The sequence below is a fragment of the Gastrolobium bilobum genome, unplaced genomic scaffold, assembly GCF_033153095.1.
Source record: "Gastrolobium bilobum isolate Gb01-03AN ecotype WA unplaced genomic scaffold, APGP_CSIRO_Gbil_v1 utg5726, whole genome shotgun sequence".
NCBI classification, from domain to species: domain Eukaryota; kingdom Viridiplantae; phylum Streptophyta; class Magnoliopsida; order Fabales; family Fabaceae; genus Gastrolobium; species Gastrolobium bilobum.
In genome coordinates, this window is record NW_026896804.1 from 378,124 (window position 1) to 393,046 (window position 14,923).

General features: G+C 34.7%; 2 protein-coding genes across 5 annotated transcripts; both read left to right on the forward strand.

Moving 5' to 3' along the window:
- The first annotated feature begins 967 nt into the window (after positions 1-967).
- On the forward strand, positions 968-5,337 carry LOC133302107 (acid beta-fructofuranosidase-like). 2 transcript variants are annotated; one of them, XM_061501847.1, is made up of 7 exons: positions 968-1,626; positions 2,582-2,590; positions 3,130-3,986; positions 4,065-4,226; positions 4,336-4,571; positions 4,707-4,794; positions 4,921-5,337. In XM_061501847.1, the coding sequence occupies exons 1-7, from the start codon at positions 1,185-1,187 to the stop codon at positions 5,122-5,124; spliced, it is 1,998 nt and encodes a 665-aa protein (XP_061357831.1). In that variant the 5' UTR covers positions 968-1,184; the 3' UTR covers positions 5,125-5,337. The 2 variants fall into 2 exon arrangements, with proteins under 2 accessions (XP_061357831.1, XP_061357832.1); XM_061501848.1 differs by lacking the exon at positions 2,582-2,590.
- A 5,002-nt stretch (positions 5,338-10,339) lies between these two features.
- LOC133302118 (thylakoid lumenal protein TL20.3, chloroplastic) lies at positions 10,340-13,902 on the forward strand. Of its 3 annotated transcripts, none has more exons than XM_061501860.1 (7): positions 10,340-10,652; positions 10,736-10,925; positions 11,032-11,061; positions 11,961-12,067; positions 12,613-12,647; positions 12,731-12,859; positions 13,406-13,902. In XM_061501860.1, the coding sequence occupies exons 1-7, from the start codon at positions 10,514-10,516 to the stop codon at positions 13,595-13,597; spliced, it is 822 nt and encodes a 273-aa protein (XP_061357844.1). In that variant the 5' UTR covers positions 10,340-10,513; the 3' UTR covers positions 13,598-13,902. The 3 variants fall into 3 exon arrangements, with proteins under 3 accessions (XP_061357844.1, XP_061357845.1, XP_061357846.1); XM_061501861.1 differs by having other exon boundaries at positions 10,763-10,925; positions 13,406-13,898; XM_061501862.1 differs by lacking the exon at positions 10,340-10,652 and having other exon boundaries at positions 10,787-10,925; positions 11,978-12,067; positions 13,406-13,898.
- The last annotated feature ends 1,021 nt before the right edge of the window (positions 13,903-14,923 follow it).

Genomic DNA, 14,923 nt, shown 5'->3' on the forward strand with positions numbered 1-14,923 from the left:
TAGGAAAATATAAAAAAAGTTGTTTGGTTGACTGGAATATTACCAAGAAAATTTATTTAAATTTGCAAAATCTATGTTCGGAAAAAACTTTGCACCTGTTTTTTCACTTCTCCAGTTATCTCAACATACCACATCTCAAGTGGTATTCTGTAATAGTGAATTTCATCCAAAAATCAACACAAAAGTCATTTCCCCATCTATTCTATTTGACTAGTATTTTTTTTTCAAAAACATGAACCAAACGTACTATTTTTCAATATCCACTTACATTTTCTCATCAATCCCAAAATAAATCTTCTACCAAACACTACCGAAAGCAAATGAGGGAGGGAAAAAAATATAAGACCATGCTAAATTTAAACCCAAATTCGATTAGCAGTAACGAAGAAAACTATAAGCTGAAATTGACTTGCCACTATGTTATCTAATAGCTTGGTGAAAAAAGAAATATTTGAAGAAAATATAAACATACATATATACGCACCTATTATTGTTGGATTATTATGAAAATTTTTTAAAAATGTAGACATAAATTTTACATAGTAATAATAAAAAATTTCAAATTTTTGTAATTATCAAAACCAATCAACCAGGTACAAAAACAATCAAAGAAAGCCTGAAATCATTGCCGTTAGAAAATGTTGGGCCGCCAACCACCAATTATTAGTTAAAATAAAGAGAAATAGATGTATCATGGCGTAGGAAATTGGTTATGTCATGTTATAGACACAATCAATGTTGACTCCATCATTTTTTATTTTTATTTTTAAAAGTGGTGAGGTCCACATTAGTTGTGTCTATAACATGACACAACCAATTTCCTACAATGTTATACGTCTATTTCCCTTAAAATAAATCTTTTTGCGTCCCTTCATATTCTAATTTAATTGCTCCTGTGTCTGTCTGTCCTTGCAAGAGAGACCCTATAAATATACTAATGTGTCAAATATAGTTTGTGCACGATCCACTCCTCTCTCTTTCTTCTTTCTTTCTTTCTTTTACTTTTCTTTTTCTTAATTCCTTAGCAGCGAAACACATTACTCTGCCTACTCTCTTTGTAAGAAAAACCCAACCAAAAAGTGTTAAACTTTTCATCCTATCATCACGAGCAATATTTCCATTGCCTCTGAATAATTGTTGCACATTCTTAAAAAAAGCCCATTTCCCTTGTTTGAGTCTCAGCCATGGGAAGAAGCGACGGCACAATTAATGCCTCCTCCTCTGATCCTGATCTCCCTCGTTCTTATGTTCCTATTCCCAATGGACCCAACAACGCCGGAGCTCCGGCGGAGCCTCGCAGACACTTGAGGGAGTTGATTGTGATATTTAGCGGGTTGCTAATACTTGTTTCGTTTGTAGCCTTTAATGGGCACAACAGGACATCAAATGGACAAGATGGAGATTTGTTATTGTCAACGTTAACATCCAATGAAGAAGCGACGTGCAAAACAGTACCTTGGCCAATATGGCAACCTGTTTCACGTGGTGTGGATGCAGGTGTCTCAGAGAAGTCCAATTTTAGGTTATTCAAAAGCAGCAATGCGGCGTCGTTTCCTTGGAATAACACTATGCTATCATGGCAGAGAACAGCTTACCATTTCCAGCCAGAGAAGAATTGGATGAACGGTACGTAATTCATTTTTAGTCTTTTGCTAATTTTGCTCCGCTGTGAACGGTTGTTCATTTTATTCTTGTCATTTTCATCCTATGAACGCGGTTACTCTAAAATAAGATTATACCCTCACGTTATTTTCTGGAAATATTTCCGAGGAATAACGGATTTCAATAGAGATTAACCTTGGAGATTCTATTTTAATGATTTGATCTCATTCTCACATTAAATTGGATATGCGTTTCTATTCTAACCATTATGCCTGGATAGAAAAAAAAATTGTAACCAAAAAGGAAAAGAATGAAAAGCGATAAAAAAAGAGACGTTAATTAAAATAATTGTTTTTTAATCCCTAAAGGTTAAGCTCATATTTTTTATTTTATTTTTTGGTAAATAGGTTAAGCTCATTTATAATTGTTGTATGAATTTTTTTTTTCATTTAGTCTCCATCAATTTTGTCCTTACTTTGTATTATTTTTATAATACCATCAATTTTGACCAAATCAAAAATGATTTTTTTAATAAAAAGTAATAGTATTATATTTTTCCCTATATAAAATAGTCATTATTAGTTTAATTCTTACACTTGATAATAGCTTTATGCAATTCTCACAATATTATAATGATAAATTGATAACAAATAACATATATAACAATTAAAAATAGTGATTTTTCTTAAAAAATTATGTGTTATTCAAAATTAGGCAGATTATACTTATAATCCCTTTTTCCTTATAATTTCTTACCACTGTTATGTTATAATTATTAATGTTGATGATGATTTATTAATTTTATAGCCCCAATCTATCCATGGGAGAGTCTAGTTAGTCTTGTCGAAATAATACTTTTCTATTGAAAAATAAAATAAAATATGTGATTAATGTTAAATGTTTATGACGCTAACTTTTTCTTTTTTGTTGGTTGACTCTGGTTTATTCTGACGGGGGAATCTGGTTTGCTCCGCTTCAGATCCTAATGGTAAGAGCACCCTCTCTTTTTCTCTTTGTTTTTAGATAACTCCCTTTAATTTTTAGTTTGTTTCCTAATAATTTGCCCCGGTTTTACTTTTTTTTTTTTGCCGCCTACTATTGACCTGGTCAAATATTCCTAACGTTATTACAAATATCTTTTATGCAAGATTTGGTCTAATGCTCTGGATCCTTTATGCAGAAATCTATGTATTTTTGTACAGGGTTGAAATGATATGAAAATTACTTAAAAAAAAATCATGAGAAAATAAGGAATTAGGATCTTATAAAACTGTAGATAGTCTCAACAGCAGTTCGTCTTTGCAAAACTCGTCTCATTCTTGAGTGGATTTGGAAAAGACCCATAATGATTTTGTCTTTTAAGTTTAAGTGCAATCAAATTCTAGAGAAGTATTGAATAAAGCACAAAGCTTTTCCAACAATATTGGAAGAACTACCCCAATTTCAATTGGGTCCTCTGTCAGATTGATTTCATTTAGAATACTCGAGCACCTTGTTGACATGGTTGGTGGAATTTGTGTATTTCAGGGCCAATGTACTACAAGGGATGGTATCACTTCTTCTACCAGTACAATCCGAATGGTGCAGTTTGGGGTGACATAGTTTGGGGACACGCTGTGTCAAGGGACTTGACTCACTGGCTTCATCTTCCAATGGCGATGGTGAACGACAAATGGTATGATCAAAACGGTGTGTGGACTGGCTCTGCCACCATCTTACCCGATGGTCAAGTAATCATGTTATACACTGGTTCAACCAACGAGTCAATGCAGGTCCAGAACCTTGCCTATCCTGCTGACCCATCTGATCCACTCCTTATAGATTGGATCAAATACCCTGGAAACCCTGTCCTTTTCCCACCACCAGCCATTGATCCCAGTGATTTCCGTGACCCCACCACTGCTTGGCTCACCTCTCAAGGTAAGTGGCGCATCTCCATTGGATCTAAGATTAACCAAACTGGCATTGCCTTGATTTATGACACCGAGGACTTCAAGACCTACGAGCGTGTAGAGGGAATGCTTCGTGCTGTGCCTGGCACTGGCATGTGGGAGTGTGTGGACTTCTACCCTGTGTCCAGCAAGGCTCAACATGGCTTGGATACTTCCATTAATGGTGCTGATGTGAAGCATGTGATGAAGGTTAGCCTGGATGAAGATAGATATGATTACTACGCTCTGGGGACTTATGATGAAAAGAATGTTAAGTTCATACCAGATGATTCCAAGAACGATGTTGGTATTGGGTTGAAGTATGACTATGGTGTATTTTATGCATCCAAGACATTTTATGATCCGGGTATGGGGAGGAGAGTGTTGTGGGGTTGGATTGGAGAGTTTGACAGTGAATATGCTGATGTGGCCAAAGGTTGGGCATCACTTCAGGTATATTACCCTTTTTCTTGTTTACAATATTGTGTCTTTTTTATTAGCTACCTAAAAACACTGGTTTTAATTGTACAGGGTATCCCAAGGACAGTGAGACTTGATAACAAAACTGGTACCAACTTACTTCAGTGGCCTGTTATGGAGACAGATAGTTTGAGATTGAAAAGGGACGAATTTAAAAATGTGAAGGTGAAGCCAGGGTCGGGGAAGCTACTAGATATCGGAACAGCCACACAGGTTTGTGTTCATTTTGTTAATTTTTTTTTAAAGTTGTAAGTAATTAGGAGACCACCAAATAAAGGCAAGCTAACTAAATGACATGAAATTGAACCTGCCAATGTAACAGTTGGACATTGTAGCTGAGTTTGAGATAGATAAGGAAGCCTTGGATAAGACAGCTCAGTCCAACGTGGAGTACAAGTGTGACACCAGCGGTGGAGCAGCTCAACGCGGTGCCTTAGGACCTTTTGGTCTTCTGGTTCTGGCAGATGATGGCCTTTCTGAATATACTCCTGTCTACTTCTATGTGGTTAAAGGAAGTGATGGAAATCTTAAGACTTCCTTCTGCTCTGACCAATCAAGGTATTATTACACTATTTTTTGTTTTGTACTTGAACTAGTGTTGTTTCTGTTTGGTACTAAATTAGAGATAGAAAATAATTTTGTATTAAGTTTGAGAAAAAATACAATGTTGAATTCGTTATATCTATTCCGTAGGTCTTCTCTGGCAACTGATGTTATAAAGAAAATCTTTGGAGGCTTGGTTCCAGTACTCAAAGATGAAAAGCTGTCTGTAAGGATATTGGTAAGTTAATCCTTGTAATATATCTCTCTATGGTTTTCTTTCTTAATATATCTTATCTTATGCACATGAACAAGACCAACTAATCAACTTTATTTTTTCATGGAATGTCTGGTTAATATAATTTAGGTGGACCATTCTGTAGTTGAAAGTTTTGCTCAAGGTGGAAGGACATGTGTGACATCCCGCGTTTATCCAACAAGGGCAATCTATGGAGCTGCTAGATTGTTCTTGTTCAATAATGCAACAGGGGCCACTGTGACTGCATCAGTCAAGGTTTGGCAGATGAATTCTGCATTCATACGCCCATTCCACCCTGATGAGAGGAATTAAAATGGAGAGATAAGAGACTCTCGCCGCTCACAACTACAAAGGAAGAGATGTTGGAGGTTATTGAGCAAACCCAACTGCTCCCACATTTTTGTCTAAATCTTTTTTTTTTTTTTTTTTTTTTTTGAGTAGGCTTGGTTTGTAAATTTCTTGTTACATCTGTCTGCGCCTGTAATGATATTTGTAATTAATGAAAGAAATATGATGTTTCTCTGATTCCCCAATAATAATCTTACGCATTATTATTGTTTATTAGAAAAATAAAAAATTATTCCATGTAAATTAAGTATTTACATATCTCGTTAATCAACAATACTGATATATCTGTTTTTTATTTAGCTTAATTCAGATATACAATGATTTTTCTACAAAAAGGGAAATCTCAAAGGACAACTGCATGAAATTTGAGTTACATTATTAATAATCAACAATACTTATATGTCAGTTTTGCTCATTTGCTTGAGTCTTCAAATTTCACTTTATCAGCAAACTTGAAACTGGGAGCAGAGAAGTAGAAGAAGAACAGAAACGACTAAGTTGAAGAATGAACTGAATTGATTGATCAACTCATGATGATGAGTTTCTATATACAAGAGATAACCAAAATAATTAACTGAACAATGAGATATTTACGTTGAAAGTGAAGGCATTCTGGTATGTATTAGTTTTGTTTGGATGTGAATTGGGTATGAGACATTTAATATTAGTTGTATTTGATTGTAATATTGACATCAATATATGGTCATAACATGGATAAGTTTTACTTTTATGAGAAAGCGTACTTGGATACATTTGATCTTAGAGTAAACACCCTTTTTAGTTCTTGTCAATATCTACGAAGTCCTTTTTAGTCCCTGACAATAAAAAAGGACCAAATTGGTCCCTGAAATTACAAAAAAAAGTCATGTTAGTCCTTATGTCAACTCCCAAATATGTAGAGTGGCCATTTTCTTGTACTTTCAGGGACCAATTTAGTCATTTTTTATTGCCAGGGACTGAAAAGGACTTCGTAGATATTGCCAGGGACTAAAAAGGGTGTTTACTCTTGATCTTAATATTTCGTAATTGAAAACATTGCTAAACACAGAATTAAAAAAAATACAAATGTTGAAAATTTAGACGTAATAAATGAATGTGTATTAGGATGGCAACTGAATACATTCTCCTCCACGTAAAAAGAAAACAGGGGAAGGTACATATGAAGAAGGATTTATTAAGTTGAACTAAGGTGGTGTTTGGTTGAGAGGGTTTTCAAAGTTTTCTATGCAAATGAAGGAAGGAATCCAGAAATGACTTGTTTGGTTGAATAGATTCAATCTAAATACCAGCTATCCTATTTGCATTGCTTTTTCCATTTGCTGGTGGAATGATAGGTTTTGTCAATGTTGAGAAAGATTTGTTGGAGGTGGTTTTTGTGTGAAAACTAGCTAAATGACTGTGTAGAGAAATTGTTAGAGACCATTATACCCCCTCAAAAAAGGAAACTTGCAGCAACAGTTACCTCTCTTGCCAAAGCATCCTCGGTTCTTGCTCTCTTCTTATCCTTTTTGCAACAGAAATAGACACAGGAGACTTGTAGCACGACTTCTTGGGTGGCAGACTCCGTCATTGGAGCATTCTAACTTTGAAGTCTTTGGATTCAATTGTATTGTTTTGGCGAATTTAACTCTGGAATTGGATGCTTCTTGTTTATGCTGTGCACTGTTAAAATATGAACAATATCTTGAAAACTAAAATTGCAAAGAGCAAAAAGAGGCCTCAAAAAGACAAAATCTCAAACATAGATTTTCGTATGTTTGAGATTTTGTAATACCAAACATACAGTAAAAAAAAATTTAAAATCAGGGTTATTTTCGTAATACCAACTTGTTTTCCCATCTATATTTTACCTTCAACCAAACATAGATTTCATAAAAGTTATCTAATTTTTCCAGTAAAGTTTTTCTCCACCAAACAACTTATTTTTACATTTTCCTACCTATCTCACTTTTTAACTATTTTCCTAGTATTCAAAAAATTTCTCATCAACCAAACGTCCCCTAAATGAAGTTTCAAAACTGGCAAAATTCACACAATAAATAAACCAAATGGGACTTTTGTGAGGGTCTAAAACCGCTGCCAAGTTCACATGCTCAAACTAGCCCTCTCCCTCCCTGGAAGAGTTCCTTATTGAGAAAATAGGCCAATGGGCTCATAAACGTTGTTCATTTGTAGGTGTTCCTCGCATTCCGGAATCAGTAGTCTGAAAGTTGTGATGCCACGGAACTTAAATGCAAAAGCTGCTGTTTACTAGATTCTGTATTCATCGGTCCACGTAAAAATGGGCTTTCTGATCTTTTAGTTATTGTGTGCCTTTCCCGCATTCCCGTTATAATTTTTTGAGACAAATTTTTTGAACAGAAACACTGTAGACTATAGACTATAGAGTATCTATACAGGTTTAACTTGAATTAAATTTTAAATTAAAATAACTATTTTTTTTAGTAGTAATGTATAGATCTTTATACATATATTTTATCATTTCATTTAATAAATGTAATATATTATATAATTAATATTAACATAAAAATAAATGATAATATAAGAAAATTTTCACTCAAAATAATGTCAGAATTGAAATCTTACAAAGATTGTTACAAGTTACAATCAACGATGATTGTCAAATCATGATAAACAAAGTTATACCAAAAAATTTAATAGAAAAAGCAATTGAAAAGATAATATTTTATAGAAAAAATATTTGTTTTTTTTTTTGACTAACAATGAAAAATAAAGACATAAAGAGAAAAGGAAAACTAGATCCTAACTAGTCTAGGCATGGCAATGCCCATTGAGTCGCGAGCTACAAGGCTGCTGCATTCGAAGGGAGGTGTATCAAAAAATTGGGTCTCCCAACTTCCTTCCATAACATGGTAGCTAGCCAATCTGCAACTTTTAAATGATATAATTTTGTATCATTTTAAGTAAAATGATTTTATTTTGATATATATTTGATTATATTTTATATTTTTCTCTTCCACAAAATTAAGAGAAAAGAGAAAGAGATAGTATTTTGGAGAAGGAAAAAATAAAAAATCATAAAAATATAATTATTTCACTTAAAAATATAAAATTATATTATTTAAAACGATAAATATTTTTTTTTTACTATAATTACTTTAAAAAGTTAAAAGAAAAGAGTCAAGTATAATTGAACATAGAAAGGTAAATACTAATAGCGCTTAAATATATGGGTTTGATATTTTTTTGTATGCTAGGAAATAATTTTATTTTTTTGCATATATAAAAATGGGCTTAGTGTGTGTCATTTAAAAGAACATAAATTGTGTGTTTTTAGTGACTTGCATAAAGTATGGCTGGTCATACTTTGTGTAAATTTGAAAAATTACTTCTTTTTTTTCACTTTACCCATAAGCGATGTGACGGGGAGAGAAAAAAAGCAATTTTTCAGATTTACACAAAGGGTGTGCATGACAACTATTCTGTTTCCTGGCATTGTTTCTGAAAAGAAACAATTCATTTATATTTCTGTGCCTTAGAACAGTTTCTGAGAAAAAAATGTATTTGATAACATATTATATTTTTATTCTGAGAATGAGAATTGCGTTTGATAACATAATAAATGATATAATAAAAAATAATTCCTATCAAGCATAATTTTTTTGGATCATCACTTTCCTTTTCATATGGTGGCGGTGGTGGCAGAGGTGGTACTAACGGCAGTGACTGCAGCGGTGGTGGTGGTAATGGTGGTGGTGGTAGTGGCGGCGGCGACGGCGGTTGGTGGCGTGGTAATGGTGGCATGGTGGTGTTGGTGATGACATGGTGGTCGCGGTGACGGCAGTGACTGCGATGGTGGTGGTACGGTTGGTGACGGTGTGGCAGTGGCGATGACGTGGTGACGGTAATGGTGGTGGGGGTGGTGGTGATGGCAATGGTTGTGGCAATGATGGTGGTAAAATGGTGGTGGTGGTGGTAGTGGTGGCGGTGGCGATGGTTGTGGCGTGGTGGTGGTGGTGACGACAATGGCTGTAGCGATGGTGGTGGTGGTTGGTGACGGTGGCGTGGTGGCAGAGGCAATGATGTGGTGATGGGCATGGGGGTGGTGGTGATGGCAGTGGCTATGACAATGATGGTGGTAATGGTGGTCGTGGTGGCGGTGGTGATGGCGGTGGCGGTGGTGGTGGCGTGGTGGTAGTGGTGACGGCAGTGGCTGCGGCGATGGTAGTGGTGGCAGCGGTGGTAATGGTGGTGATGACGGTGACATGGTGGAGATGGTGGCGATGACATCGTGTTGGTGGTGGTGGTGACGGCGGCATCGTGGTGGTGGTGGTTATGACGATGACATTGGTGGTACAACGGTGGTGGCGACAATGGTGGCGGTGGTCATGTCGGGATGATGATGGTGGTGATGATGATGATAGTGGTGAAGAGTAATTGTGAGAAATAAGTGTTTCTCATTTTGTGTCTGTGAACAAAAAAATAGAAATTTTTTTATTCTTTTTTCTGTTCTCGAGCACAAAAATTAAACTGGTTCATCCCGGGAACAAAAATATAAACCGATTTTACCAAACGAGTTTCCTATCCATTTCTGTTCCCGGGAACAGAAATTAAAAAAGAATTGATTCTGGGAAGGTTGTCATGCACACCCAAAGTATGACCGGTCATACTTTGTGTAACTTATCTAAAAAGACACAAGTTGTGTCCTTTTAAATGATACTTCTTTTTCCCTATAAAAATATGGGCTTTACTTTTCTCATGTTGTAGGAGAGAAATTATCTTATGTTGTGAGATAAATTAACTAGGGCTCACCAATTAAAAAAAAAAAAAAAAGACGCATCTTTTTATGTGAATGTAACATGAGATATGAATCATATGTAATATAAGAGTATAATTTCCCTAAAATTATACGGAACCTTTATGTGTGTATTCACAAACATTAGAGCTTAATATATAAGGTTTGTTTTTTCTACAGTCAATGTAGATAAGTTATTTACATTGAGCACAAAACGATATTGTTTTGGAACAAAAATCAAGATATTTTTGTAATAATAATTTATTTAAGGTTATAATAGTATTTTCATTTTAATTTTTTAACTCAGAAAAATGTTATTTTAAAAATAAATATAAATAACTTATCTAATTGATTATAGAAACGTTAAAGCCTGGTATATATTCGTATTTGTAGTTTTGGACCCCAGTACAAAAACTTTGAGATGTGGCGATGCACATAAACCAGATAACACAAAAACACGTGTACTACTCTTTGCCACCAGTCCCCTCCTCCACTTCGATGATGAATTGCTGAACTGCAAGCTCGCTCGAACTTGATTCTCCTTCCTCATTTAGTGGCAGACAATCATATCCAATCCAGCTGCTCAATATCTTCCTTATGATGGCACTTAATTCATCGTCACTACTTTCAATTAATCCTCTCCACCCATCTTCCAAGATTTCAAATATGCTGAATTTTCAACCAAAGCCTTTTCCCGTTGTCTGCCAAATGAACTCAAACAAATATCACCCTCAAGGTGAGTGTACCTGTTTTTCTTTCTTTTATTCTATCATATTATCTTTCATTGAAGAAAGAAAGAGCGTTGTATTAAAATGACAGAGGTTGGGTTGCCATATGTCAATGCAGAATCCAAGAAATGGGGAAAACTGATTTCGACAACGTTGGCAGCTGCGGTTATTGCCTTGAGCTCTGACATGTCTGCCCTTGCTGATCTTAACAAATATGAAGCTGAATTGAGGGGTGAATTTGGGATAGGATCCGCTGCCCAATTTGGTTCTGCTGACCTCAGGTTGGTCCATTCTTACATTGAATGTTATAATTGTGGTTTCTTTGGGATTATGGGAAAGAAAAACAAAATTGGGCTCGCTTATTTTTTTTGTTTTAATATAATGCAGGAAAGCAGTGCATGTGAATGAAAATTTCAGGTAATGTCTCAATTGGGCCCTGTTTTATTTGAAGTTAGATATGCAATATTATTATTCTCATTCCTTTTAACTTTATTAGAATTATATCAAAAAAAGAAGAAGGAGGAAAGTAAAATCTAAGAGTATACTAAGATGATAGATATATAGTGGAGAATCAGTCTGGAAATGTTCTATTTTCTCTCATACTTAGTAGACTGGTTTGAAGTTAAAAGTAGGTACGTTTTATTATTATTAACCAATAACAATAACTTTTATTTTGTACCGAACAAATGTTGAATGAGGTTGTGGTGTCCATTCCAAACTTTGAACAATGTTCCTTTGTTATTGTTCCAATTTTGGTTATACCAGGTAGAAACTAAGCATTTGCTCTACACCACAGTTTTTGTATTTTGCTCAACTTTTTCTTGTGTGAAAACAAATAGAAAAACTATTTCACCAGTGCAATTTCCAAATTGAAGATCACTCTGTTTTGTTATGCTTTCCGCAATCCATTGGTCCCTCACATTGATGTTTCATTTGGGCGCTGAATTACCAATGGCTTTGCTGGGATGTGTTGGAGGCACTACTTGACGGGCAAAACAGAAGCAGTAAAAAAAATATGTATTGTCAATTAAAAGCACATAACCATAGGAGGAAAGTGAGCCACCTTGTTCCAAACAGTGGACATATAAATTTATTTGTAACAATTTAATACAGTTCACTATTTTTTTTTACTTTTTTTTTGTATACAATACTATTTTTATTTTTTTTAAATATACATATGAGGAATTGAGCATTGTAGGAAATTGCTGCTTCAATTTATTCTGAGTTGTCACTTCCTAGCTAATTATTTGAAATCTAATTAGTGTAGAAATTTAGTGTCGTCTATTCATCATGATCATTCTAAATTACTGATACAGAAGAGCCAATTTCACAGCTGCTGATATGAGAGAATCTGATTTTAGCGGTTCAACTTTCAATGGTGCATATCTTGAGAAAGCAGTTGCTTACAAGGCAAATTTTACAGGTATAAGCTTATTGAAAGTTCTATATGTATAGAATTCTAAGGTAGCTAATGTCTTCAAAATATAAAAAGTAAGAGGCAACGTATGAAACTCTCCTCTCTACACAAAGTATAGGGAAGGATGTAATGTCTTCACAATATATTTGAATAAAATCCAAAGTAACATTGCTTTAGATAAGAAAAAGTGTAATACGTTCTTCTAATATATTCTGTTAGACCCACATTTGACTAATCATCCAGACAGATCAATTTTTTCCCCTTGTAAGTCATGATAAAAGTAAATTAAAACATATGAAATCAAGTCCTGCAAAAGGCATAAAGAACTAATGTAATTAAAAAAAAAAAAAAAAAAAAAAAACTGATGTGTTTTATGAAATTAAAATGGTTATCTATATAAATTTCATGAACCTAGGAGAAGTATTTGCTTTATTGTTCTCTTGCAACTCCACAGTTTCTTTGCAGACACTTTCCTGTGTTTCTTCTTGTATGTAAATTGCAAAAGTCAATGATTGTAGTTTCCTCAAATATTTCCATTTGACATTTTTCAGGTGCTGATTTTAGTGATACACTGATGGATCGCATGGTAACTGCATTGATTTGATTAATTTTATATATATTTTTTTCCTTTTATTTGGCTTATATGATTTTCTTGTTTGGGGTCTACAGGTTCTTAATGAAGCCAATCTCACGAATGCCATTCTCCTGAGAACAGTCCTCACCCGGAGTGACCTTGGAGGTGCCGTCATCGAAGGTGCCGACTTTAGTGATGCTGTGTTGGACCTTTACCAAAAGCAGGTATGGCCATTATACCATTAATTATAATGGTAATGGATTTTTTATGTGAGTTTTGGCATGATAGGATCCTCATTTAATTCATTCAAAGTGATTGGATCCTTTTCTTCCTTCAAGGATCTCCCCCTTCTTCTACTCATTCAGTAACTAGGACCAATTTAGTCGGTTGTTCTTAATTCAAATGAATAATTTCCTTTTTCTGATTTATTTTCGAAGGAGAATATGATTATTTTTATCAAACATAGGAGGATCCAATCACAGTCTTGTAATAAGAACAAGAAACCTTTTTGCCCCTCATTCACCTGATAGGATGATCAGGTAAAAAAATATGTATACTTAGACCTATGTAGTGGAGGTCCACAAATTTTGACAGGTTCTAAGTTGGAGCTTATTTAGTGTCTTTGGCTCTTTCTGTTTATCTCTCTTCCCTTAACCTTTACATGAGGATCCATTCCTGCTTAGAATACGTATCCGTGTGGTTGAAATACTTTCTCGGAGTACAATTTACCCAACGTGTGACTGATATGACTATTTGATTAAATTATGTAGGCTTTATGCAAGTATGCTAGTGGCACAAATCCTGTAACTGGAGTGAGCACAAGAGCAAGCTTAGGTTGTGGGAACAAACGACGAAATGCTTATGGCTCTCCATCATCTCCCCTGTTAAGTGCTCCACCACAAAAACTGCTTGACAGAGATGGTTTCTGTGATGAAAAAACAGGCCTTTGCGATGCAAAATAGTTGTTGTAATCCCTGCTACAACAGACCATATTTGTGTAAATATACCAGAGACTACAAATGAGGCATTTGTTTTCCTTTTGGACTTCTGAGAGCATATAGGCATTGAACAGATGAAGCCCTTTCTTGAACTACCCTATATGTTCTATGTTGGGATCTCGGTCTCTGTAGAAAGTCAGAACCTATTTTGTGCAAACATCTTTCTCCATGTAATATCTACTTCCTAATTTGCTGGATATATATATAATTATCCTACCTGTTGGTCTCGATTTCCCATCCATATGACATAGTACTTTCATGCAACTTGAAGTTCTATTTCTTGCTTAAATTTATCTTATGTATGCTGAAGGATATAAAATGACGAGTTTCTCTTTAGATGCTAATATCCCTTGGAGATCGAATTCTGCAATTGGAATTCTAGTTGAAATAGATGCTTTTTTGCATATCATATATGATATTTAATTCCTCTACCTAATCTCAATCTGCCCGATGAATATGATCTCGAAAATGAAACATAATATAAACAGAAATTCGTTAACTTTCTATAATCATTGGTCAGAGTACCTCCACATCTTTCAGCGCTTGAACCTGGCTTTTGCCTAAATAATCTAGGTTAGCTTGCACTATACAGTTTGCTCTACAGATGATTGAATTGTTTATAAGATTAACTAGAAAACTGCATAGGCTTGCATTCTTCTGGTATATTACTGTAGAATTTTTGGACCATATGTATCCATTGTTTTCATGAAAAGACCTAACGGTACTAAAGGCATTCTTGGAAGCAAGATTTAATTTTATTTTTATTTGTTATTTTTTTTTTTTAAAAAAAAAAACACTCTGAAGATTCCAAATAAGATAAGGTTCACAATGCATGTGAGCATTGCAATTATACAAAATAGGAATAATTTTGCCTTGCATCTCCCATACTGGAGCATTGGCAATGGGCATGCATCCAGATAGAACATGTAGCCAAATTTAGTTGATGATAAAACATATTTAGCAGAAGGTTTTCTAGACTTCTTTCTTTCCTTCTTCTATGAGAGCTACTAGGATGAAGATAATAGGAGCATATATTTGTGTGAGCCAGACCATATTTATGCTTAGCACAAGGTAGCTGCATTATGAACAACCTTGCTCAGATATTCCCTTGTAGTGCAATTAGCAAAGGAAAAAATAAGTCATATGATAGTGCGTGCTGGAAGAATTCATGCATTATTCGCACTGATTTCTGTATATGGAAACCAAAAAAAAATAAAAATAAAAAAAAAAAATTAGAAACTTTGCTCAGTATATTCAACTAGACAAACCTCTAGTGGTAAGTTTCCATTG

Excerpts from the sequence above, each read along its gene's own strand:
- LOC133302118 (XM_061501860.1), top strand. The coding sequence starts at position 10,514 with ATGATGGCACTTAATTCATCGTCACTACTTTCAATTAATCCTCTCCAC. Across the intron at positions 10,926-11,031 it reads TTTGGTTCTGCTGACCTCAG|GAAAGCAGTGCATGTGAATG; the intron begins GTTGGTCCATTC and ends AATATAATGCAG. Across the intron at positions 12,648-12,730 it reads ATACACTGATGGATCGCATG|GTTCTTAATGAAGCCAATCT; the intron begins GTAACTGCATTG and ends TGGGGTCTACAG.
- LOC133302107 (XM_061501847.1), top strand. The coding sequence starts at position 1,185 with ATGGGAAGAAGCGACGGCACAATTAATGCCTCCTCCTCTGATCCTGAT. Across the intron at positions 4,572-4,706 it reads TTCTGCTCTGACCAATCAAG|GTCTTCTCTGGCAACTGATG; the intron begins GTATTATTACAC and ends TCTATTCCGTAG. Across the intron at positions 4,795-4,920 it reads AGCTGTCTGTAAGGATATTG|GTGGACCATTCTGTAGTTGA; the intron begins GTAAGTTAATCC and ends AATATAATTTAG.